General features: G+C 52.6%; 1 protein-coding gene across 1 annotated transcript in view; it reads right to left on the bottom strand.

Annotated features, from left to right (window-relative positions):
- SHROOM3 (shroom family member 3) overlaps positions 1–24059 on the bottom strand; it is a gene marked incomplete at both ends in the record, with an annotated part of 118584 nt that overhangs the window by 466 nt on the left and 94059 nt on the right. The window contains 7 exons of the mRNA XM_080343723.1: positions 515–787; positions 4555–4705; positions 5396–5911; positions 6931–7827; positions 10049–10125; positions 12704–15887; positions 18266–18397. Coding sequence (XP_080199849.1) covers positions 515–787; positions 4555–4705; positions 5396–5911; positions 6931–7827; positions 10049–10125; positions 12704–15887; positions 18266–18397 — 5230 coding nt within the window. The remainder of the gene's footprint in view (positions 1–514; positions 788–4554; positions 4706–5395; positions 5912–6930; positions 7828–10048; positions 10126–12703; positions 15888–18265; positions 18398–24059) is intronic.

Here is a 24059-nt window from a genome sequence, read left to right as displayed (position 1 = left end):
AAGCTCCCGAACACACACGCAAAAGCCCAGAGGAGGAGGATGAGCTCCCAATGTGAATCCCACTGAATCAGACTCTTGAATGTTCTAGTCAATGTGGAGCAGAAGGTGCTCCAAGAAAGTCTGTAAAACCTCCTTGAAAGCAACAACTACCAGGAAAATCCAGCTTTGTCTCCTACCACCACCCAAAAAATGTTAACGTGTGGCTTTAAGCGAGGCAAAAGGTGGTGGGTTGTTCCACAACAGCCTGCGCCCCAGCCACAGGTCACGGCCGTGCTGTCCCAAACACTGCCACACTGTTTCGAGACAAAAGCCGCAGGATCTGAGACATTTATACAAACTGGGACCAAGACTGCCAGGGATAGAGCCGTGTTTACTGCTGCTTATACATAAGCACTGAAGCACCTGCCTCCCTACAAGCTTTTGGAGGGCTTTGCTTATGCAAGTACATTCCTGTGACTGCTGCTGTCCCGCACCCTGAAGACGGCCACGATGCTACGGCTGCAGAGATACGTACCCGCTCTTCACTGTTGGCATTTTCCCCTAGACTACTCAAAACATTCTCTACCCGGGCCAGGCGTCCTGAGAGGGACAGCAAGAGGTTCACCACCTTATCCAAATCGCCAATGAACATCTTGTATTTGTCAAACTCGTTAGGTTTGCACAGCTGGCTGATCAGCAGCTCCACCTCCTCTCCGAGCGCATTATTCATCTTAATGTCCGCAAGCAGGCCCTCCTTGGCTTCCTTCAGGATTTCCAGCTTATGGGTCAAGCTCCCGATGAGCTCAGCCTGTCGGAAGGGAAACACATTGCCACATGGGTCATTACCACCACCACCCTGGTCATACGCGTGAGGACAGCAGGAGGATGTGGCTGCAGTTCCTGAGGAGCAGGGTCAACGGCTGACAAAGAGGACATGAAAGAGGAAACAGAGAAAACTCCGAAATTCCACATCTAGGTGATAATCTGAGTACCCGATCAGATTACACGAAGATAAATTTGTTCTACCACCAACAAACACTTTTAGAAGAGACATCTGATTTGGTGTGCTGTATTCCGATACCCAGGAGCTGACATCTGAAAGAGGATAATCGTATGCACCTTCCTTCAAAAACTTCTTTAAAGTATCAGAGCGAAAAGAGTTCCAGTCACATCTCCTGCATATTCCCACTCCTGCCCCAGCCTGGGATTTCCTGTTTGCATGTTGTATTTTTTACAGCCCAGAACTGTAGAAAGCAACTAACTGGCAGAATAATGGATTTAAGCTGTATTAGCGACAGGACAGGAGACTGAGCTGGCCCTTGCTACTTACATAGGACTCAGCAAGGAAGAAGGAATGGTTACATACTTCCCTTCCCTACAGTGCCCTGAAACGACTGACTGCTCCTTACTTGTCCACTTTGGTGTTGAGGTGCAAGTCTCCAATTCAGCTGTGAGCAGAACTCCCCGCCTCACACAGGGAGGATCAACCAAGCGTTTAAACTAAAGTCGCTCTAAATTTCCCCGGCGACTGAGCAAAACCACGGCGAACATGCACCCATTTTGCAAAAACGCTGGCAAGCATTTCACTGGCAGAGAAAAGGAGCCCCCGGGGTTCAGTTACTCCAGAAGCAGCAGCGCTGCACATGTGCTGGAGATCCTAATTTCTGTCAGGGTTTAGGGGAAAGACATATGCAAAAGCAGAAGTCGGTGGCCTGGAGCTTGCAGCTCTTGCTTCCATTAGTCAGAGCTGAGAGCACAGAGAGCGGGAAACGCTCTCCACACAAGGGCTGGGTATGTTCAGCATCTTCAGTTCATGCACTGCTGGGGCACCATTTTATGTATTAATACATTAATCTGCTCTGCATACAAACGCTGCAGGATGAAATAGAAGTAAATCATAAGGTTGCCTGAAAATATTCTCCCGAAGTTTACTAACACAGGCTTCTTTCCATCAAAACTGACGGGAATTCCAAGTGGGACAGCAGTCTGTTTCAAAGGAGGAGGGATCTTCAAACCTGCCAGGCTGGGGGTTGCTCTGAATTGGTCCTTATCCCCTGGGTGGCCTACCAGAGCTGGGCTCAAAAGGCTGGTTTGGCAGCTGGGAAGTCGAGAGCAGTGTTCGGCCAGACACCGCTAGATGGTACGCACGCTTCGGGTGCGCCCTCCGCAGCACACGGTCTGCGGCTGCGCCACAGTCCGCCGGCAGCTTCCTCCTACACGCAACGGCTGAGTAACATGTCAGTAAGACTCTCTTCAAACAAACGTCAGCTACCAGGCTTACGGGGGAAGGACGGCTAAATCATGCTGTTTGTTAGCAAGGCAGCTCAGGGGAAGAGGAGAGCAAAAGTGCTGCTAAATCCCACCTGCTGGGATAAGGGACAACCAAAACTCTACTTGGATTCTCCCTTCGGTAGGACAGGGAGCATCCAGGGACACGAACCAACACTTGCCCTTCCCTGTGCCTATGACGCTAATGCCGAGGTCCTCACCAGCTGATTGCTAGACTAAATCCTGAGGAGCAAACGAAGGATGCATTTTCAATGATTACAGTGCTGTGGGCCGGACACAAAGTCTGGCATTAACCCCAGCGGTTTCCAGGAGGGCCCAGCTGCTCAGCGGCTGTTCCCCGCGCTCCGGGAGCCTTGCTCAAGGTGCAGACCGGCCCTCCACCCGCAGCAGGAGGCCACGGGAAGGCCCAGCGTGCCACACCTTTGTTCTGAAGGCATGGGAGCCGGACAGCTGCGAAATACTTGCATTGTGTTCATTAATCAGTGACTCTCCTGCGATCCCAAATGCCAAGCAATATAGCTCCTTTGCATACTTACAATGGAAATGAGCTTGTTTTATCCAAATGACCTCTCAGAGTAGCTGCCTTCTCGGAGAATTCCTATGCAAATGTTATTCCACACAGACCATGAACAAACACACCGGCAGATCTTGCTGTCTGGGCCTAATCACTCCCATCTATTTCTGTTTTTCCATGCAAATGTAACCTTTGAGGCCTGGGACTTGTCCTCCATGGCAGGCTCACGTCTGCTTGCAAGCCTGTCAGATGCTTGCAGCACATCCAGCTACTCCTTGGAGCAGCACCCTCGCCTTGTTTAATCACCCCTACCTTTCACATCGCTATAACCAGGCACCCCAAGAATCAATCGAGTGCTACAGATATGGCTGTGATGACCTTTGAAGCTGAGTGCTCTATGGCTTGGGATGGATAATTAAAGCAGCAGACGAAGGTGTTAGCCAAATGCTTTTGACTAGCAACACATGCATGATCTACCTGTGTAGATTTGCTACCCAGAATTGGTGTAGGACCACAGAAAGAGGAGATGGCAGGCACGGCCAGTGTCTCCAGTCCCTTCCATCAGGGTGCGACTGTTCTCTAAAGACCCAGTGCGGTCTTACCTGTACCTCAAATGCCACACAAAACAGAGCTAATCCACTATTCACCGTGTGTGTTACAGAGCATTTGGATGCAGGTCCTGGTCTGGCTGCCATGGTGTCGAAGCCTGGCAGGGAACAGACTTTGCTTAGCAGATAGAAGCTGAGAGCAGAGAGAAGTAAGGCAACGTGGAAAAGAGAGGGGAGCTCTCCAAGGCAGCGCTGCAGGATAAACTGCTTCTTCCCATCCGCCACTCGGCCTCACAGCTTCTCTCTGCTCTTGGGACACCTGGCCCGGGGATGAGGACCCAGAGATGTGGAAGTGTGCTAGAGACACAGGAGTTCCCCGCACTGTGACAGAGGCTGAGTTTGGGAGCCTTTCTTTAAACCTATGACTGATTTCAGTGCAGGAAGAACTAAACATTCACAGCATATGGCATTTGCACAAATATTTGTGTCCTTCAGGTTGTTTAAACTCTGCTGTTGTACAGACAGCATGAAATGTAGGCTGTGCTACTCTGTCCAGTGCAATGTAGGATGTTTTAAATTTGCAGGCAGGCAGAGCTGCTTTTGCCATTAAGGCAGCAGGTCTGTAAATGGAGGCACAGACACGCAAGTACCCGCCTGTGGCTCCTGGGGATTTGTGAGCTTCACAACATGTCTGTAATGAGCAGGTAACCGACGTGAGACAACCACAGGGGCAAATTAGAAGGCCCTGCAAAAGCCCTGGAAGACAGAGCACCCAAGCCTACAGCAAGGACTGCAGGGGCCATTCCTCAGTGAAATGTAGCTGCAAAACGAGAGGACAATGTTTCCTCCTCCCCATGCAAGTCATCACGCAGAGGCTGTGCTGACTGAAGCCGAGGCACACACGGCTTTCAGCAGGACCAAGAAAGAATCAGGTGTAGGGAAAAAGAGTAACTGATATTTGGGCTGAGTCCAGCAGCAGGTAAAATTGCTAAGCTTGCTCTGCCCAGGAGGAAAATCCTCGAGTGAAACCACATGCTGAGACAGCCTGGTCCTGCAGTAAGTACTCAGGTTAGTCCTCGTCATTCCATTGGGGTCACCCTAATGAAGCTTCGCAAGTGGCTTAAATGCACCCAAGCCCTACGCAAACAGAAAACCACTTTACTTTAGGGCTTATTAAATATTTCAGGAATGTAACCAGCAAATGGTGGTATGTGCTGAGTTTACCTTCTTCTCATTGATGTCCAGTAACTCCTCTTCCTCGCCTATTTCTTCTGGCAAGTCCTTGATTTTATTCAGCAGTTCCGCTTTGGGTGCCGAAACACTGTAATAAGCAGGACAGGTGACCAGGGTTACAGGAGTTTCCTTTTCTTCTTTCCTACACCACAACGAAGGAAAAAAAGAGTTCAGTCTGAGTTGAGCCTGTGTTACCCTCCCAGCGCTATTAACCGCAGAGGAAGCGGCGGGTTCCTGCCGTCAGAGGGTGCCCGTCAGCTGTGCTCCCCTCTGCAGAACGCAGGATCAGGGCATTGCACAGCTCAGCCTGGCGTGGTGCACCAAACTTACGCCTCTGGAGTTCTCCAGCTATCACCTGGAGTCTCTACCCTAGAGCAACCACGCTGCAGGACCTGGGCCGACCTGTGCATCCCCCTATAAATAGGTGCCCCCATCCCTCCTTCCAAAATCTGGCCTCTCATTATCTTTCTGCCTGACACCGTTTGAGTCTTGATTTTACTCTGATATCTCTGTGCTTTGGACTGAATTGCTTCAGATTACAAAGATTAAGATAGCAAAATCAAATAACATCTCTGGAGATGGTTCATTTCCTGCCCTGTTACCAGGCTCAGCACCTTTTCCTCCACAGCGCAGAGAGGTGAGCTCAGGAAAGCCGAGCTCACGAGAGGGCGTTCAGAGAGGCTGTGCCAGTCCCCGCGCCTGGGAACCGGCAAACTCCCCCTCTGCCAGAATCCACCTTGGCACACGTGCAAAAGTTCAGCGCAGGCCTGTCCTCAAAAGCGAGCAAGCAGCAAGTCTGCCGCACCGCACGACCCAAACAAGCAGTGCTTACGTGTCTTCTGTGGGTACTGTCCTGCCAGCTTTCTTCTGCGTCATCTTTCTTTTCATGTTGTTCTCCTTCAGCAAGCTCGTTCCACTGGGGAAAAGCCCTTCCATTAAGTCCATGGTTGTCTTCATTTTGGAATCTGGATCCAGGATATCGGCCAGAGACTTGTCTTTATGGATGATCTCTTTTGCTAGAGCCTCTGACTTCATATCCTCTGGGGTCTTTGTCTTTGTCGTGGCTGGAGGTGCCGCGCTGGGTGTCCCGGTGCCCAGGCTGCTGGTTTGGGACTCCCCGGTGGCGCCTGCTGGCTCGCTGCGGCTGCCTTCAGGTGGAGCTGTGAGCTCTCTATCGGAGCTCTGAGCACCTTCAGAAGCAGCAGGTAACTGGTGCTGCTTATCCACAGCAGGCGGAGAGCTAGTCCGCTGTGACGCAGGTGGTGAGAGGGGCCAACTATTCTCACCGATACTGGTGCCCAGCTCCGTCACCTCCCTCTCGGCCGGGGCTTTGGGAAAGCTTTGCAAGCTGCGACAGAGAGAAAAATTCTGTGAGATGAAGACAAACTCACCAGACAAGACTGCTGTGAACACATGAAGGCCTAACAGTTATGTTTGTCTCTTAATTCACATCTCAACACACCATGAAGCTACTGGCAGCAGTGTTCCATCCCCTCAACGTGGACGCTGCTCTTCCTGTCACTGCAACACAGAAAGGACTAGAAAGGGACAAGCCAGCTGGTTCTCTGCTCGCAGGTTGGGGACATTGAGTCTCACCACTTGGGAGCGTACCCTGAGCAGTCTGTATCATTTGTCCTTTTCACGCTGGAAAAGCCACTCGCTATCGCAGCCCGGCCACATTCTTCCCTGACAGAGACGAGAGCAGCTCGGGGAGCACAGGAAGCTGTGCCGAGTGAAACCAGCTGGGCACCCGGCCCAAAGTCCTGTCCTTCAGAGAAATATGTGTTACTGTGACATATTTCTGTTGTCACTTCTTAGCAGATGGTCGCTGTTTCATAATAGCCTTATTTTGTGCCAGGTCTAAATGTATTCTGGGAAACTCTTAACTGTTTAGAAAAACTGTCATGGATTCTCAGAGTTCTCTCTCAAAACCAGTAACTGGAAGGGGTTAGCAGCCATTTTAACTCTGCATGCTGGAGCGAGCAAGAAACAACCCCACTGAAACCCATTTGGTAACTGCAGACAGAACTAGACCAGGACAGTTTCTCACCCTAATCTGCTTTGCCGTGCCGGTGAAGCACCTGTCAGTGCATCTGCTGACGGGCCGCAAAGCTTTCCGTCTTCTTGCTCTGCCCCTGCCTTGCCCACATCATTTGACGAGGCTCTTGGCAGCCAGCAAAGCCCAGAGGCAGCGCGTCTGTCTGTCTGTCCCTCTCCCCTCATGGCATGTGCACTGAGCTCGCAGCTGTGGGTGGGTCACGGCGGCATGCAGAACCGCGGAGGTCAGTGCCATTTGTCTGGAGTCCCGCATATCTTACTGTATATGGCCTTACAGCGCCCGAGACGCCGTGTTACGGCCCCCCTTACCTTGCTGCGGGCTCCTCTGTGAGCCCGGCGGATTTGCCTCCAGCTGCCCCGCTCTCCTGCAGCACCGCCGGTGGGGGCAGAGGTGGGAATTCCTCCTCGCAGTTTGCAGAAGGGCAAGAGCTCAGCTCAGGAGGAGGACGGGATGGCAGCGGGGCTGAGAAGGATGGAGCGGGCTGGGAAGGCATGACAAACACCTCGTCATCGTCATCGTCCTGCAGCAGCGCCGGCGGCGTGAGCTGCAGGGCCGATTCCGAGATGTGGAGATGGGTTGTGCCCTGGGGAGAAGGAGTGTCTGGGTCAGAAGAAGTGCTGCTGTGTGTCGGCAGGGACTGCCACCTCTGGGACAACTTCGGCCCAGCTGCTGGAGGAGGCACCACAGCCCTGGAGTGGCTGTTGTCTTTCATCAAGTGAGCCCACACCACTTTGGGTGGCAGGGGTCTGTGAAGCGGCCCCGCTTTCCTTCTCCACATCATTTCTTCCGTGGGAGTCTCAGGGAACCTATCCTGGACAGCATCGAAAGACTGTGCTTGAATATTACCGCTGCCCTCGGGAGGACCAGCATCTCGTTTGGCATGGTGCTGTCTCGGACCTGCAGTCTGGAAGTCTGAAGGAGTCTGAGTGGGCGTATTCAGGGAGGACTGGCTAGATCCAGAAGGAATAAGGTTAAGGAACAAGGGTTTAAAGCCTTGCTTTTGCTCAGGATAGTGACTCCTTGCCTCTGTTGGGGATGGGACAAATGCAGAAGTCCTGCTATCTGGCCTGGAAAGTTCTGAGAGCTTGTGGTTCTCGGTCAGTGTGGCGGACCCGGTGGCAACGTCGCTGCTGCGGTGAGGATGAGGGTAATAACTTGTGAACGCCATTTTTTCTGAATGGCTTCTTTCTTTCTTGGTGGTAGACCTGAAAACCAAGAGACAGACCACGATAAGATTAACAATTAATCAACAAACAAGAAAAGTCACTGGGCACCTTCTTAATGAGAAAATTACACAACCACATCGGAGGGCTGGGTCAGTGCCTGCTGATCCAAGCGAGGTCCAGTCATGCTTTGAAACCGGTACTAAAATCCAGCCTAGTGATGCTGGGGACACAGAGCCATGTCCATTCCCACTCAGCGTCTCCCATCGCTCTGGCCACATGCAAGATCACACAACACACAAGCATCACCACGATCACCCCATAGAAACAAGCGTAGGAAAACCTAAGTGCCTTAGGAAAACCTAAGTTCCTTTCAGCCTTCGTTTGGATTTTGTTTGTAACAGATGAGGTTACTAGTGACTGCTGTAAGGAAGACTACTTGACATTATCTGCCATCAAGCTCCACTCTCAATTGCTGATCATTTTAAGAATTTCAGCTTTATGGGCCAAAAATTCCCATTACATTATCTGCTCCTTTTGGAAAGCTGCCATTAAATGATTCAACTGTCTCTGAGAACTGAGGCCAAAACGTGCAGTATTTTGACTGCAGAGAAAAAGGGAAAAAAGCTCTTACAACCTTGGGAATGCTGTTGTTAAAAAAGCTCCACTCAGACAGGTGTTAGAACAGTCACAGCCAAGACACTTGAGCTGCGGACGGAGGGTCAGGCTGCAAGGTCAGCAGATTAAATGGCTCTTTCCAGATCTTTGCAGAGGTTCTCATTTGAGCCTGAGGAACACCTCTGGGTGAGGATCCTGTCAGAACACAGAGCCAAACCTATTTGCCTATATGGCTATCTAGCTGGGAAACAAAATGAGTAACAGTGCCAGCAGATTCAAGAGATGGCCTAGAAACATGAGGCCATACCATAAATAAAATACAATAAAGCTCTACTGCCAATATATCTTCTGTTCTCGAGATGCACTGTTCAAATAATCTAACACAGCCAAGCTGTGATATTTGAGACTTGGGCCCCAAATTTGCTCCCAGATGTAGTGCTACAAATTAAGAGTAACTCTGCCAAAGACACGGGTCGTTCTGGCTTTATTACGGTGTGACGGAGAAGAGGATTTGGCAGTGTCTGCCTGGGGTGGGAGCTCCCCAGACAGACTGCTCTCGGTATTGTCTGGGCTTCCTGGACAGTAGCAATGTGTATTTTTTTTCAGATGCTCAGCGTTTGTCACCAACACCAGATGATGATTCTCTAATCGAAAGATCTCTCTCTCCTACTGCGGAAGCCACGGTGGATTCTAGAGCTGGTGGAGCAAGAAGCGCTCCCAGCGCACTGTGTGCTGTTCTTGGGGAAAAAAATGAACGAAGTTATTCTAAATCCAAGTAAAAGTGTGTGTTTTAAATAACTGTGAAAGGCCGTGCCTGAAGGCAGCCGGAGCCCCCCAAACCAGCATGTGTGTCCTGAGGGGCAAGAGCGGCCAGGCGGGCGGGAGGAGGCTCCAGCTGGGCTGGGCTGGGACTGGCCGGCCGGAGCTGCGTGCTGAGCGCTGCGGGCAGATAAACACAGCTCCTCTGCGAATAACTCCGTCAGGCCCTCCTCTGGCTTTTACTGCAATGTGAGTGAGCTGTCTGGGTACTCAGAGCTTAGGGCAAGCGTCTATTTATTATTTAAATGTAAATACAGCAAGATCAACTTCAGTTCTACTTAACTGCAAAACAACCCACCGCTAAGCGGATTGTTGCATAAGTCCTAATATGATGAGTTTTATTATTACATTTTTCTATTTTTAAAAGCATTTCTCTGGCTCCTGGGGCTGAGCAAAACATCCTGCCTGCACGCAGGGAAGCAGCCGAAACACAAAGCCCCCCGTTCAGCAAGGTAACCATGAAAATGGATACTGGCTTTCGGGGAGGCAGCACCCTGGGGAAAGCCAGAGTGGGACGTCGAGGCATTTTTCCCTTTAGAATCCTTCAGTGGAGACAGCAGGAAGGTACCTAAATGGAAACTGGCTGCAGAAATATGCTCTGAGATGACACGAGGAGGAATTGATAGTGAATTCATGTCTACGGTGGAACAAAAAAGCTCACAGCACCTTACTCCTCCTGACTCTGCGGGGCACAGCACACCCAGAACTGTGTGCGTGCAGATGTTTCCCTAGTTTGTCACAATCCAGACACCACATGCCAACTGCTGCTGGCAGCAGGACAAGAGCTGACCCTGCGGCGACAAAGGGGACGTTAACATACACCTACCTGGCTCCTGCGCTGACCACATAGAAAGGATCTCTCACCATGGGGCCAAATTCGCTGTTTTCCCCTCTCAGCAGGTCCTGGAGTGCAAAGAAAGCGTTAACAGCAAGCAAAAAGCAAACCAAAGTAACAAAATGTTGATGCTGCCTAGTAAGAAAGTACAGCATTTGCCATATACAGCTGGGAGGCAAACTCTGGCATGGTGTCCTGCCTGCCAGCACCCTGTTCCTGCCTAAAATCCTGCTCACCGGTGCCAGTGGGACCGGGTGCTCATCCCCTGTGTTTTCCAGGCAAGCAAGAAGCCGAGGCGCCTCTGACGCAGCCTTAACCAGGACGCTAAAGAGTGAATAACCTGGGCCAGCCCGGTGCCAAACCAGCGCTGACATGCGCCAGATGCTGAACGAACAAAGCCACAGTGCTGAAAACCATCACAAAGTCTGTCACTCGGTTCTTTTGAAAGCCAAAGCGCAGGAACTACCTCTTCTTTAGGCATTTATGTCATCTAAAACCAGAGAAATTCTGCAGCTGAAATACCTTTGTGAATCTGCCTCTGTGTGCCCCAGAGGTCCCACCACAGGACACCAGGCTATTATGAGACATGAAAGCCAACGCTAAGCCTGCTTTTCAAGAGCTGGTATTTTCCCCCGTGCGATCGTTTAGCGTGGAGCATTTCAGCGCCCCCTCCCCACAGCCTCAGCAGTTCGCTGCTCTGGTCGGCGTGGCCGCGGAGGAGGGTGAGCGCACATCCTGATTTAGGAGATATGCAGCCTGAGAGACTGAAAAAGCAGAGGGAAGGAGGCTGAGAATGTGTTCTGGAGACTGAGCGCTAATAATTCCACACGGCTATCAATTGCCTTATATCTTTAAACAAATTCCTACAGTGATACTGCAATGTGATTTATATGCAGCCTGACAGGAACATTATACACTGTACGCAAGGCCCTGAAGAACATACAGTGAGGCGGACAAGTTGGCTGCTGCACTGGAAATACACATTTCCCACAAAAAATCTGAAAAGGGTAAAAAAAACCCAAAAAACCAACAAAACCCCCACCTTGTTGCTTTGGCTTTGTCCCCCACTTCTGTAACTGTGGACTTGTATTGGAGACAATTCAGAAACACCTAATTAAGAGAGCACTTATACTTCCCTTTCAAACAGACACTGACAGATTGGTGTATATGTTTGCAGTCCAGCACGCCTTCCTGAGTTAGGATGCAAGAACAGCTTTTTCACAAGTGCCTTGCTGCCTCTGGGACTAAATCCTCATTGCAGAAGCAGATACAACAGACAACAGCCAGGGCTGCTCTGGGCGCTCCCCGGAGCGGGCTGCTCACCCGTTCCCTCACCAGCGCCAACGGGCAGGAGCTGGGGCTGAAAACGTGGCAACAAGGGGGAAATAAAGACCTCAAGAACTACCCTGTATGTGCCCTGCCCAAGGGAGGGCTTGGGCTAAAACTGAACTAGGGCTGTGTGTTGTCCAGCCTGCCACTGAAAAGCACATTTTAGTGATTTTTCCTTTTCCAGATGCTTGTTTTTGTTGCTGCTCTGACTGTTCCAGGAGGCAGAGAAAAGCCGCAGCTCAGCCTTCACCCTAACTCCTTCTTAAGGACTGTCCTCCTACTATACATGAGTGTGACAAAATCGCACAGATGAGCCTGATGCCCAGAGCCTCCTTTACACTACGTGACCCCATATCACTTTGCTGCACCCAGATACTCTGTTCTTGGGCCAGTAGCAAGTGCAGGAGTAGAAGGAGTTGTGTTTGATCTCAGCTGCCCAGTAAATGCGCGGGACTGTCCAAACGCTCAGGCTATTTGGAGCGAGGAGTTGTCCACACGCTCTGGTTGTTTCCTCCCTCCCTCCGTGCTGAATGGAGCCTGGTGTGGAAATGGGGATGGGGCAGCAGACCCACCGCTGCTGTAAATCCGTGCAGCTCAACCAGCTGCAGTTACCTAAGCAGGTCCGAGCAGTTTCAGATAGCAGTTTTTGCTTAAGAAGTCAGGCCGTTTCTACTGTTGATCATCACCAAATTCCCCATTTGCGACCTCAGTGCCATGTTCCCAACTGCCAAGCAGGGGACACAGAAAGAGTGGCCAGGGTCTCTGCTAAGTTTTCTCTGCAGTGTTTCCCTCCAGGGCTGGAGGCAAAACATAACGATTACCTGGCAGTGCCTGTGCCGAGCGTCTCCCAGCTGTGTCAGGCACAGCCAGAGCAACTTCCAGCGGCCTCTCAGCTTCTCTGCTTCACCCCAGGAAAGCTGGGGAAGGCAGAAGAGCAGCAACAGCGTGTCACCACCTTCACGCCACCAGAAAGGTGCTCAGTGCTGAGCACAGGACACCTCGGGTGGGATGTCAGCAGCAGCAGGAACACACACACGTTACCAGCAAATGTATTGAAATCCCAGCACCTCTGGAATCCCTGAAACAGCCTCAGCAACGAGAGCTGAACAGAAGCGGTACCCCACAGGCGAACACTTACAACAGCATGCTGGCAGTTTAAACGCAACAACTGGTCTCTATCTCAACATGCAATTATAATAACTTCTCTCTAACCAGCGCAGTAATTGACTGAACATCACCCTGCTCTCTGACATCCCCTCTCTTTCCCTGGTTCAGAGGGCACCACTTGATTGAATGTACAATCCAGTTTGCACATACCTGGTGTTCCTTATCTGCCGTGGGAGACGATCTGGAACGTACATGCACAGGGACTTTCTGATTGTCGTACCTATCGAGCAAGTCTTCCACAGACATGGATTTCCCAGATTTCCTGGTGCTCGAGCGTCTTTCAAAGCCCTGCTCCTGCTTCCTGCAGCGCAGCTGGCCCTGCGTGCCCAGGTCTGTCTGTGTGGCTTTGCTGAGCTCCGCTTTGGCTCTGGAATCCCGGCACCTGTCTGTTTTCAGGCGGCTCGTGACCGAGCTGTCCTTCTGCCCTTTCTTCTTCTCATCTCCGCTCACGTCGAAGCAGCCCATCAGTCCAGGAGGCAGGGTGGAAGATATCCGCCCCGTCCTGCACACCTGCTCTAGGGACTCTCTCCGGCGGTACAGGTTCTGGTCCTGCAGGGAATTCATGCTGGAGGCGGAGGAAAGGCTCTGGCTGTCTGGGCCACCTGCCTGTAGGTAGGAGCTGTGGGAGCGCTCCCGCAGCAGCCCCACGTCCTGCGAGGACGGCCGTCTCCCCGTTTTGCGCTGCATGTAGTCAGCAAGGGCGCTCTGCTGGAGCTGCTTGAGCTCCGGCTTGGAGATGCTGGCTGTGGAGGAAGTTTTGCCATCCCTTTCGAAGATCTTACGCCGGTCGGCCACCGTATTCTCTGGGAAGACAAAATGGAGCCCTTTCTTCTGGAAGGAGAAAGGTGACTGGTCCCCGTCAGAGATGCCCACCTCATTCATCTTCTCCGGCTCTGAGTATGACCGCTTCTTCTGCTCCGCCGTCAGCCGCCTTCGGCCCCCGATGCGCAAGATGTGCTGCGCCTTGGCATAGTCCATGGCGGAGAGGCTGCCTTCTGTCGGCGTGACGCTGTGCCTCTCCTTCGGGGTGTGCGGCGATGCAGCCGTGCTCCTCGTGCCCACGTGGGCCGAGGCGGGCCTCTGCGCGGTCCTCTTGGGCGTGCTCCCAAACGGGGGGCTGATACGGCGGAACGAAGTGGCCCTCAGCACCCTGGACTGAGCGTCTTTGATGCTGTTCCTGTAGGCCCTGTTGAACGGTGTGTCCAGCTGCGAGCCGTGGGCATCCTGGATGTTGTCCTTCCAGAGGACCTCCTTCTCCGGCTTCTCTCCTAGCTGGAACGTGCTTTTACTCCTCGGCAGCTGAGCCGTCCTTACTTGTGCCTTGCTTTCAGGACACAGGCTGTAGCATTCGCTGGCTCTCGCCTGCTTCGCCGAAGCCACCATCTGCAGCTCCACGGGGCGCCAGTCGAGCTCTTCAAGCTTCCCGTTCCTGACGGAGGGGCTGGAGAGCCTGCCTGGCTCAGCGGGCAGGTGGCCGGGCTCGTGGAGCTTGCCCCACGTGTCCTCCAGGCTGTTGAGCGAGGACCTGGCGCCCGAGGGCTGGCTCGCCCTGCTCGGCCCGTAGTGCTGGCCGAAGCTGGGCACGCCAGCGCTGGGCGGCCGGTGAGTGCTCTGCTCTCGCTGCTCAAACTTGCTGACCTTCTCCAGCACCGAGCAGCGGGGCTTGCTGGGCTCTGGTTTGCCGTAGGGAAAGCTCTGGGTGCTGCTAGAACTGAGCCGGCTCCTCCCAAAATCAGAGGTCTTTGGGTGCTGCGGCGAAGGGGGCTCTTCGCACTTGGGCTCAGCAGCATGGAATGGGGCCGTGCTCATGCCCTCCTCTTCCTGACTCCCAAAGGCCTGTGTGTTCATGTCACTCCACTGTCTGGGCCCCTGTCCCCTGTGATCCTTCTCCTCTTTACAGCTGCTGTTCAAGAAGGACAGTCTGGTGTTGCAATAGCCCTCCCCTGGCTGCATCTCCCTCAGCTCGGAGCTGCTTTGCCTCCTGGAACTCTCTGGGATGTTCTGCAAGGAGGAGAAGCCATACTGTTTGGCCGTGCTGTGACCCCACTGGTGATGAGCAGCAGCATCTCTCTCGTTTATCTGTGCATTACCATTTTTGTCCTCCTGGGATTCGGCCATCCAGTCCTCTTTGGGCTGGTAATGGGGTCTTCTCTCCCCAGCATCCCTCAGCTGTGGCGGTGGAGCTTGGAAGCTGTGTTTGGGTAACAACTCCTCCTTTCTCGATGTGGTCAGGCAGACTTCTGCGCCAGCCGAGCTAGCAGGTTTTTGCTGGAGAAGTTTTGCTGCAGCATCATGCTTTTTCTCAGCAGCTAGGGACTGGTAGAAGACAGCTGATCTGTTCGTAGTGCTTTGGTTTCCATTCTCATCAAAGCCCAAGGTGCTGCTGGCTACAGCCTTTGAGACTGGAATGGGTGGCGAGTAGCTGCTTTCTTTGGCCAGAGCTGGATAAAGCGTCCCGTTACTGCTTGCCGAAGGCTGGGGCACGTGGGCGTAGTGCGGCTCTGGGGAAGGTACCGGGTAGACACCAGTAGGCAGCAGGGGCTGCCCCGGCTGGGAGTAGCTCTGCTTGGGCTTCACGGTGGGGCTGCTCTCTGGGCTCTTCTCCACCACGGTGTGCAGAAGCCCTTCTGCAAAGGGGCTCTTCAGCCCCTGGGAGAGAGTGCTGGCAAGCGGAGGCCACGTCCCTTTTGGCTGGCTTCGACTGGGCTTGCTCAGGTCAAGGCCAGCGCAGGAGCTGGGCCTCTCGTGGTGCCTGATGGCCGCGTAGCTGTCGCTGCGGGCAGGGGGCAAAGGGGGCCCCCTGGGGGGCTGGTTCTGGCTGTCCGAGGAGCCCTGGGCCGGCTGTGCCCAGGAGGGAGCTGCGCTGTGCCGGCCGAAGCCGTGCAGCGTGCCGCGGCCGCGACCGTCCAGCGGGGCACGGGCCTCGCAGCTCGGGAGCAAGGTGGAGGACTTCACCTCGTACTCCTCGGAGATCCCTCGCTGGGCATCGTAGACCGTCCTGACGTACCGGATGTCGGCTTGCCTCATCCCCTCCTGCGGGCCGCCGCGGGAGTGCACGCTGTCCGTGGAGCAGGAGTGCTCCTTGCCCAGCGGCGGAGCGGGATACTCAGGGATGCTGGAGTTGGTGGAGAAGGAGCTGTAGGCAGAGTCTCTCTTGCTGTGGAGGTGGGAGAGCTGGTCGATGCTGTTGGTGGATTTGGCCGGGGACAGGTGACAAGGGTAGTAGGCAGGGGAGGAGTGGTCCAAGCTCTCCATGCTGCCCCGGGAGCTGTACTGGTCGGGACTTCTCCTCAGATAGCCATGCTCGTAGCCAGAGAGATCGCTGGTTGAGGAGCTGAGGAAGAGCGAGAGCAGAGTAAAAACCCACTGTCAGCAGAGGAGAGGCACAACAACTTATAAGTGAGCTCAGAAGCAAGATGTTTAGTTTTGAGAAGTGCAGACGAAACCCCATATTTGGGCCGTACTCCATCCCCTGTTTGCAGTCATCCCAGTTCACCAAGAGGAACTACTTGACATTGCAACACATGGCTCTTATTTACCACAGAATGGTGGGAGGGAAACGCAGACAGAAAGACAGCGCATCTCTGGAGCCAGGGAGGATCAACCCCACCCATCAGACCCATCCAAGGCACTTGGAAAGCTGAATGAGCGCTGCCGCCACCGAGGAGGAGGAGGAGGAGGAGAGCACGAGAGGCGTTCTGCGGGGAATCTAATCTCTTTCTTTTTTTCCCATTTCATTTCTTTTTATGGAGATGAAGGCTATGCCCTGGCAGGCTTCCTGGAAATTCAGCTGTCCCAGGGATAGTTTGTCTGCTGTGAGAAAACTAAACTGACACGACAGAGAAGTGATGCGCGTGAATGTGCGTGGAGGCAAGTGGGGGTGCAGCAACAGCAACAGGCTGGGGACGCCCCAGGAAGGCGTCACCACCACCCAGCAGGTGCACGTGCGCCTGGAAAGGTCCTCAGCACGGGTACTGGAAGAGGACTCGTGGCCTCCAGAGATGTGTGCGTGAAGAAGGATATTCAGAGGTCCTTCTATCAGCTGGAAGAGAGCTCCCTGTGCAGGCCACAGTTCTCTTTACATCTCACATGGGGATATCAAAAATGTATCTGCAGTTTGCCCTTGCTAGTTTACCCTCCCAGATTTGGGCAAATACCCTTGGACTGGCTTGAGGATTTCACTTTCCTTCCTTCTGTTCCCAGCTCCCCTCCCTTAGACAGAGCTTTCTCTAGTCCCTCGCAGCTACATTTGCAGACCTGGCAGAGGGAAAGAGAAAGAAAGGAAAGGAAAAGAAAGGGAGAGGGAGGAGGAGAGGGAACTTTGGCACGGGGAAAGGCAAAACTCAATTTCTGCGTGCTTTGCTTCATTGGGATAAGACCCAAACCTGCTCCACGCAGCGGGGGATGCGCAGCAGGCCTGGGAATCGAGGAGCCAGCAAATGCATTTGGTAACAGCCCCTCGCTAACAAGTGTCTGCAGAAGAGCCTAACGCTTGCTCCAGGTCATATCCCAGCGCAGTCACTTCCACGCTGCTGGACTGACACCCCGAGCCCAAAGGACAGCGGGGAGAGGGCTGCCAGGGACAAGCAAAGGCAGAAGGAACCCTGCCTGCAAGGGGAAACAGCAGCATGTCCGCAGAGACACGCAGAGGAACGCAGACACAGGCAGAAAACGATCTGGCAAAACTCAGAGTAAGGGCGGTTTCCTCCCTGAAATGCAGCACTCTCTTTTAGTTCAACAAACCTGACCTCCCTGGCCATGCCCGGCCCGGCCAGCCGGCCACTAGGTGTTCCCCGTGCTCCTCCGCAGGCACCCGGAGACACGGCCGCTGCCAAGCGCTGTGCCAGGCGCTGGGGTGCGGAGCAAACCCCGCAGTGGGAAGGAATGTGCTGCGGCACCATCTGTGCTGAACAATCTAACGTACTTTCTTTTTCAGCCACTCCCTCACTTTTGTTGCTGCCCTGTTTTATTTTCCCTCCCCGCTGCCAAGGCTTGGTCTCACCTGTACAAGAAGCAGGGCTTAAATCCCAGGGGCTACAAGGGAGAGTTTGCTGCTCCGGAAACGCTTCTGCCTTTCCAGGGAAAACCCTCCATGGGCAGAACTTAAACTCGTCCCCCTGAAGATGAGCCAGGGCTTATCACCAAGCGCATTTTGGGGCCGCTCGGGGGAGCTGAGGGGTATGGGGATCCGCAGAAAGCTTCCTGTCCCGACAGCGGGCTCCCATCTTGGCAGCAACAGGGATTTTTCAAGCAATTCATTGCCAAGCTGTTAATCACCTCACCGAGCACTCTAAGGAGGAGAACAAGGCCACTTTATCTGGGTACCCAGACAGGAACCAAAGCCTCCCTCTCTCCTATCCCACCCCTGGCTGTGTGTAAACCTGTCCAGCTCTATGGAGGCAACTAGTAACATTTTTCTACCACATCTTTTATCCCCTTCCTTCACTCCTGTGCTCTAGATTTAAACCCCCATCTTGTAAGTGGTGCCATCACAACGCATCCTTGGGCCCGACGCAGAGCCTCCCCAAAGCCAGCGTGACACTACAAATAAGGAAGGACACAGGACTGGGGGACTAGTTGAGCAGCATGCGAGCTTTGGAGGTTGATTTCTACACCTTGGGAGAAACGTAAACCCAGGGCAAATGCTGCTAAACCAAAACCGCTTTACACCTCTGGCCACGCAGCGCAGGACCGGAGCCGTGCAGCGCTTACCTGGAGTGGTAGGACTGATGCCAAGGGGTGCCAAGCGTACCCTGAGATATTTGCATCATGCTGGGATCGGGCTGGTTCTCCGCAAGTTTGACCGAATGCCAGGAGTGAGGTCGGCCTGGAGTTTCACTCCGCCTGCGTGAAAGCAGAAGGATTTTGCACATCAGCAACAGCCCAGCTCTTCCAGGGAAGATGAACGTGAAGTAACACCAACAGCCACATTTAAAATCGCTCACGGTCACTTCTGCTTCACTATATTTTTGTCTTTTCCACATGAATCAAGCAGGAACCACGTGCCGTTCCTGATACTCAGACAAGCCGCTCCCCATCGTGTCTGCAGGGCAACAGGCGTGGGCAGGCAAGGGGGTACCAGGGAGCGGGGGCCTCCCCCTGCTCCTCCCAGCCAGGAGCTTTGCCCCTGGGCCACTCACAGGCAGCACTTTCCCGGCTGGCAGCCGCACGGGATTGCGACGGATGCTAAAGGGCCCCTTTGCTCCAAAGGTTCCCTGCGCTCTCAAGCGACGGCTGGCAAAGTCATCTAAAGAATCAAATACCGCGAGGGGGTGGGAGCCCTCACGGTGCTGTTTTGATCTCTCCTCAAGTGCTGCTAAAAACGCAGGAAGGGACGTGAGGAGCAAGCGCCAGCTGTCCCCGCAGCGCCTGAGCGGGCGCCGCTCGGCTGGCCGCGCCGAGGAAAGCCAGCGGCAGCGACCGGGAGGAAAACAACACCGACAACCTTATTTAAAGCACATAATGGTGCAATGGAAAGTCAAAGCAGGGGATTAGCGATCAGGTCCCTGAGCATGCCGCACAGACTCTCCTTCACCCTGGCCTTTGGGCTTGGCCTTAATCCTCTCCCTGCTTCCCACAGGGAATCTCTCCCCTTGCTCTAGTGCTCGTCTCCGCAGTTTCTAACTCCTCCTGCGAGAACGATGGGCAGCACCACTCCTGTACAACACCGAAGATCCAAGTGTGACAGCCTGCAGGACAGCCTCGACCACCTAGAAAGCAGAAATGCAAGAAGAGGATGTGACACATCTCTAAAGTCTTTGTCTCACTGAAAATTCCACAGCACAGCATGTCCTGAATAAAGCAGCAAACAGATTAAAACACCCTCTTGTCGATGTCAACCAGACACCTAAAGAGGACTCTCCCAGTACTGCCCGAGACTGGGGAAAGATACAGGAAGGCGTACAAAGTAAAAAACGATAGGGTCACATCCTTCAGTGGCACAAGTTAACATGGGCACCAGCTGATGTTCTACAACACAGAAAAGCATTGGCAGAAAGTGAGAGCTAGAACCATTTCACCAGCAGGTTTTCCACAGGGGTTTCATCAGCAAAGGTCACTCACTCATCAGCTAGCAGAAAAAAGAAAAGGGCACATTTCTGCTTTTAACGCTTGTTGTGACAGGGTTGTCTGAACGAGAGCTGAGCGGGAGGGCACGCTGACCCAGCGGCGTTTCGGCACTGCACGTGTAGGTATGACCCTGCCCAGGGAGCCTGGACGCTGCTGGATGGGAAGCTGACAAACTGTTTGTTGGGAATAACCCGCATCCTTGCCTCTTTCATTGCAGACACTGAAAGGCTGCCTTTGTACCTTCGAGCAGTCCAGTCCCCCAGCATTATTGTTTTGCTTGGGGAAGCACACTGAACGATCACAAGCAAAGCACATTATCCCTTGATTTGCTCAGTAAAAAGCTGCGAGGGAGCTGTGCAGCCAATCTTTTGAGCCACGGGTATTTTAAACCCTTCTGGTTGTTATCCTTGTAATAATACCACAAGTGGACAGCGAAGCTGTGAATTTCAGTCAGAAGACACGCCGTCCCAGCTCAGCGCAGGATAACCTTGCATTGTTTCCACACCTACCTGACCCTGCAAACGTGGATTACGGGTAACTGAATCCCGGGTGAGCTTAAGGCAGGAGAGGAAGCGCTGGGGGCACACGATGGCCAGCTCGTGTTGCAGGGGAGCTGTGAGGAGGCGGCAGGATGGGCGACGGGGGGTCTACGCACACACGCACCCAAAGGCAGAGAACAGGGGAACAGAGGGCTGGATCCTGTCCCCGCTGAATAGACCAAAGCACTGTCCCGGGACGGAGCTCAGGGGGCGTAAAGAAAGGCACGGCCGGCGCTGTCTGTGCCCGCCTGTGGGCGCTGGGGAATGCCGACAAGTCCCTCGCTCCAGCCTCCGGGAACACCTGAAAATAGCACCTTGCTTCACACTGCTTCCTTCAGCTTGGTTTATGGTTATTATTGCTCAATTAGGGAGGACTGGAACTGGAGTGTAATGTGACAGTGAGCACCACGGTGGCTACAGGACAACAGCTATCTCCTATTTCAGATCCGGGGGGAGCTGAACACGGTTAATCCGCCAATTTTGCAACAGCTTTTGGTGACGCTTGCTTTACTGCAGAGCACAAAAAGCAATACAAACTAGCACAAGACCAAACTCTTCTGGCAAGTAGGGCAGAACTGCTTTCGTAAGGCCCCATACGTCAGATCCTGATTCACCCAGACAAACAGGCTGAGGGATAAAACTTGCAAATGCAGCAGCTAATTCCTTATTTAAGACAAATAAATCATCATATCTTTAACTGGCACAAAATTGGTGTAGCTCAGTCACTTTCTACAAAACCAGGAGCAACAGCCGACACTGTTCCAGGAGGTCATCGGATTTCAAAAACCACAACTGTAATATAATATTAATATAATAATAACAATGTAATATAATAATGATAATAATGATGATAATAATAGTAATCATTATCATCATCAAAACCACCTCATCCCCTTATCCTTTACACTAGTTCCTCAAGGGCTGCACCTGTACCATACTTGTGAAAACTTTTGGACAACCTTATTACTAAAAGCTTCTCCAGTTCAGGTAACGGGGAAAATGACCCCTCTGTTCTAAGTGCCCAGGCTGGAAAAGCGGCTCCTGGTTCGTCCGGACACCTCCAGCGATCAGAGAGCGTGGGCATCCAGGTCGGGCTGGCATCACAACAAACGCCTTGGGGTGGAGACACCCGGAGAAGTCAGCGGACCCCGATGCAGCGCTGGCGTCTAAACGGGATCCGTGGCAGTTGTAACACAGATCACGCACCAGACACTGCCAAATTCACACTGTAAACTGGAAAACGGTTATCTGGGTCTCCTTGTTTCTACACTAACCGCGGCATTTTCCGATAGTCTCCTCTAACGCAGTCTGGCAACAAAGGCTTGATGCAGTCTGGGCTGCAAAGACCATACCGACATTTCTATTTTACCATTAATAGCTTTGTAGCTCTTATTAGGAGCTACAGTTCTTCTCTGTAATCTCTCTAGATTATTTTTCTGCTTTGTATGCAAAACAATAATGGAACTTTATATAAAGATACCTTGGCATTAACTCCACAAATGCGTTACCTTCTGAAGAACAGCCATCTCAAGCTTTCTTCACAGTATGACCAAACGGTCATTGATCTTCTTCCCGAGGTTACAAACTAAACCCGCACAGAACAATGCACTCAAGCTAATTGCTGCTCTCTACGTACTGTTCCTTACGATGCCAGAGCACACACATAACCCAAGCGCTTTGCAATTCAAATGTACTCTGGACCAGCGTCCTCTGAGAGCACACAGACATATCTGTATAAAAAGGCGTTATCTTTAAGCAAAACAAACAACACAGTATCTTCAAATTGCCTTTGTAAATTTTTCTACATTTGCGTGCAAAAATTTCCCTTGTCCTAGATCTCCAAGTGGGGCAGTTTTAGGGGAAGAAAAATAAGATGAAAAAGATGTTCAAATAAGACAAGAATGGCAGGTGGATGACTGTCATCATGGCCAGTTTATGGGACTGGTTTCTAGAGGATGAGAGGCGGGAAGGAAGCAGCTCCCTCCCTCATGTGCTGCATCTGCTGTTTCGCAGAGCAGGACCCTGGGCACAGCTGGGCACAGCTGGGCACAGCTGGGCACACCTGGGCACAGCTGGGCAGGTCCTTGCTGTGCGGTCAGACACGGCGTCAGAGGCTCCAAGTGAGCTGCTGGAGCGGGAGAGAAGGATTTCACAAGGAAAGCACCTTCTCTTAGGAAACACAGACTGAATTTTATCCTTGCAGACCATAATGGGACATAACTTGGCCTTTTAGAAAGCTAACGAGCGAAAGCCGGGAGGACGATGCTGCGGCTCACCAGTTAGCAACTTGGAGTCATCAGTGGCCCGATAAAGCGATGTATTTCTACCACAGCACACCCAGAGAGCTCGTGGGGAGTTAAGTGTTCATCCGACCTGTCGCTGAGACAGTCCCATCTAAAAGCAGCATCAGCGCAACAAGGGTACGTTCTACAGATGTCCTGTCGCATTGCTGCAGTGCCTGTGCCGAGCTGCTAAGCAGGAGATGAAGGAAAAACTAAAGCACTCAGAAGCCTATTAAGATTTCGACCGAGCGAGGCCACAATCTACTCAAAGCAACGTCGTTCTTAATTAAGGTTCAGTCATGGTTCTAAAAATAAGCATAACAGACGAGGCCAATTAAAAAGAAGCCGGACCATAATGGTGTCAGCTCGATGTGTCTGTCACGGAATCTTTTGAGGCTCACAGAGCGCTTCTGGTAAATTCTGGGAAGGAGAGAATCTGCAGTGAGCTTTATCCCTTCACAACTTGGACTACAGACAAGGAGGACTGCTTAGAAAGAACTGAAGTATAAGGAATGATATTCCATGTCATGGATCTTGGACAACAATGTCTCCTCACCTATACAGGAACGAGTCACACCCCCGCCTCTCTTTATGCTCAGATGAAAACTTTCCTTAAGTGAAAACACCACAGAAAAAAGCTCTCAGTTCAGAATGCTTCGATCAAGTGTGTGAATATGCTCAGATCAGGACTTTCTTTTCCACAATATGTACCTCTTCACAACTTCTAGAGCACAACTCCCCCCAGGCAATGCCTTCAGAGCATCTCACAGCTCTAACAGCCTCGGGCTTCAACCAACACAAAGAAAAAAGCTTTAGGAAAAGATCCCAGGCAGGCTCAGGGCTCTACCCCGCAGCTCTGGCCTCGTCTCCCTCGGGCCCCTTCCTCAGTGTGCGGGCAGCTGTCGTGTTGTTGTTTCCAGCTGATGTCGGACGCTGTTTGTTGTTCCTCTTTGAGAAGCACCACTTGGGATGGCTGGGTTGCCGCACAACAGGCTGTAAGTGCCTCATGGGAACTGGGAGCGCGGTACCAAGCTCCTCGAAGTCTCTCTGGGTGAGGAGGCAGAGGATCAGAGGCTTCTGCTCAGGTTTGCTGCCATTACCACCACCAGCTCTTGGCAAAAAGCTCCCCACCACAGCACTGTGAGGAAAGGCCCTGGGTGAAATAAGGGGTCACAACCACGTGCGTGGATGTACACATGGATTTTTTATACAGTTCCCAGCTCCACATGCAGGAAACCACCTCTCCCTCTTCTTCTCTCCCTGGCACCAAAATCAGGCAGGGAGGAATGGTGAGGAGAGATTATTCCGTGGATGAGAAGGCCCACGGGTACAGCCGGGGCGACTGCTGGGATCCACCAAAGCGTCAAGCGCTGCAGCAAAATGGCCAGAGGTTGCAGGAGACCAGAGATGGTGTTTCTTTTAAGAGACGCTCTTTGCCCTGGGCTGCAGCAGGATGTGCTGGGACTGCTCAGAGCTGATGGCAGCTGTGAGCAACAGCCGCTCCTTGCTTGAACTCAGGAACAGTCAAACATTGTAATTAATGACTGGCCTTGCGCGTCACACCTCTGTGTTATCACATCTCTTCGGTAACCCCCAGGCTGCTTATCCAAGAAAGAG

The sequence above is a fragment of the Nesoenas mayeri genome (genome assembly GCF_963082525.1).
Source record: "Nesoenas mayeri genome assembly, chromosome: 4".
NCBI lineage: Eukaryota > Metazoa > Chordata > Aves > Columbiformes > Columbidae > Nesoenas > Nesoenas mayeri.
This window is presented reverse-complemented; position numbering and strand designations above follow the sequence as displayed.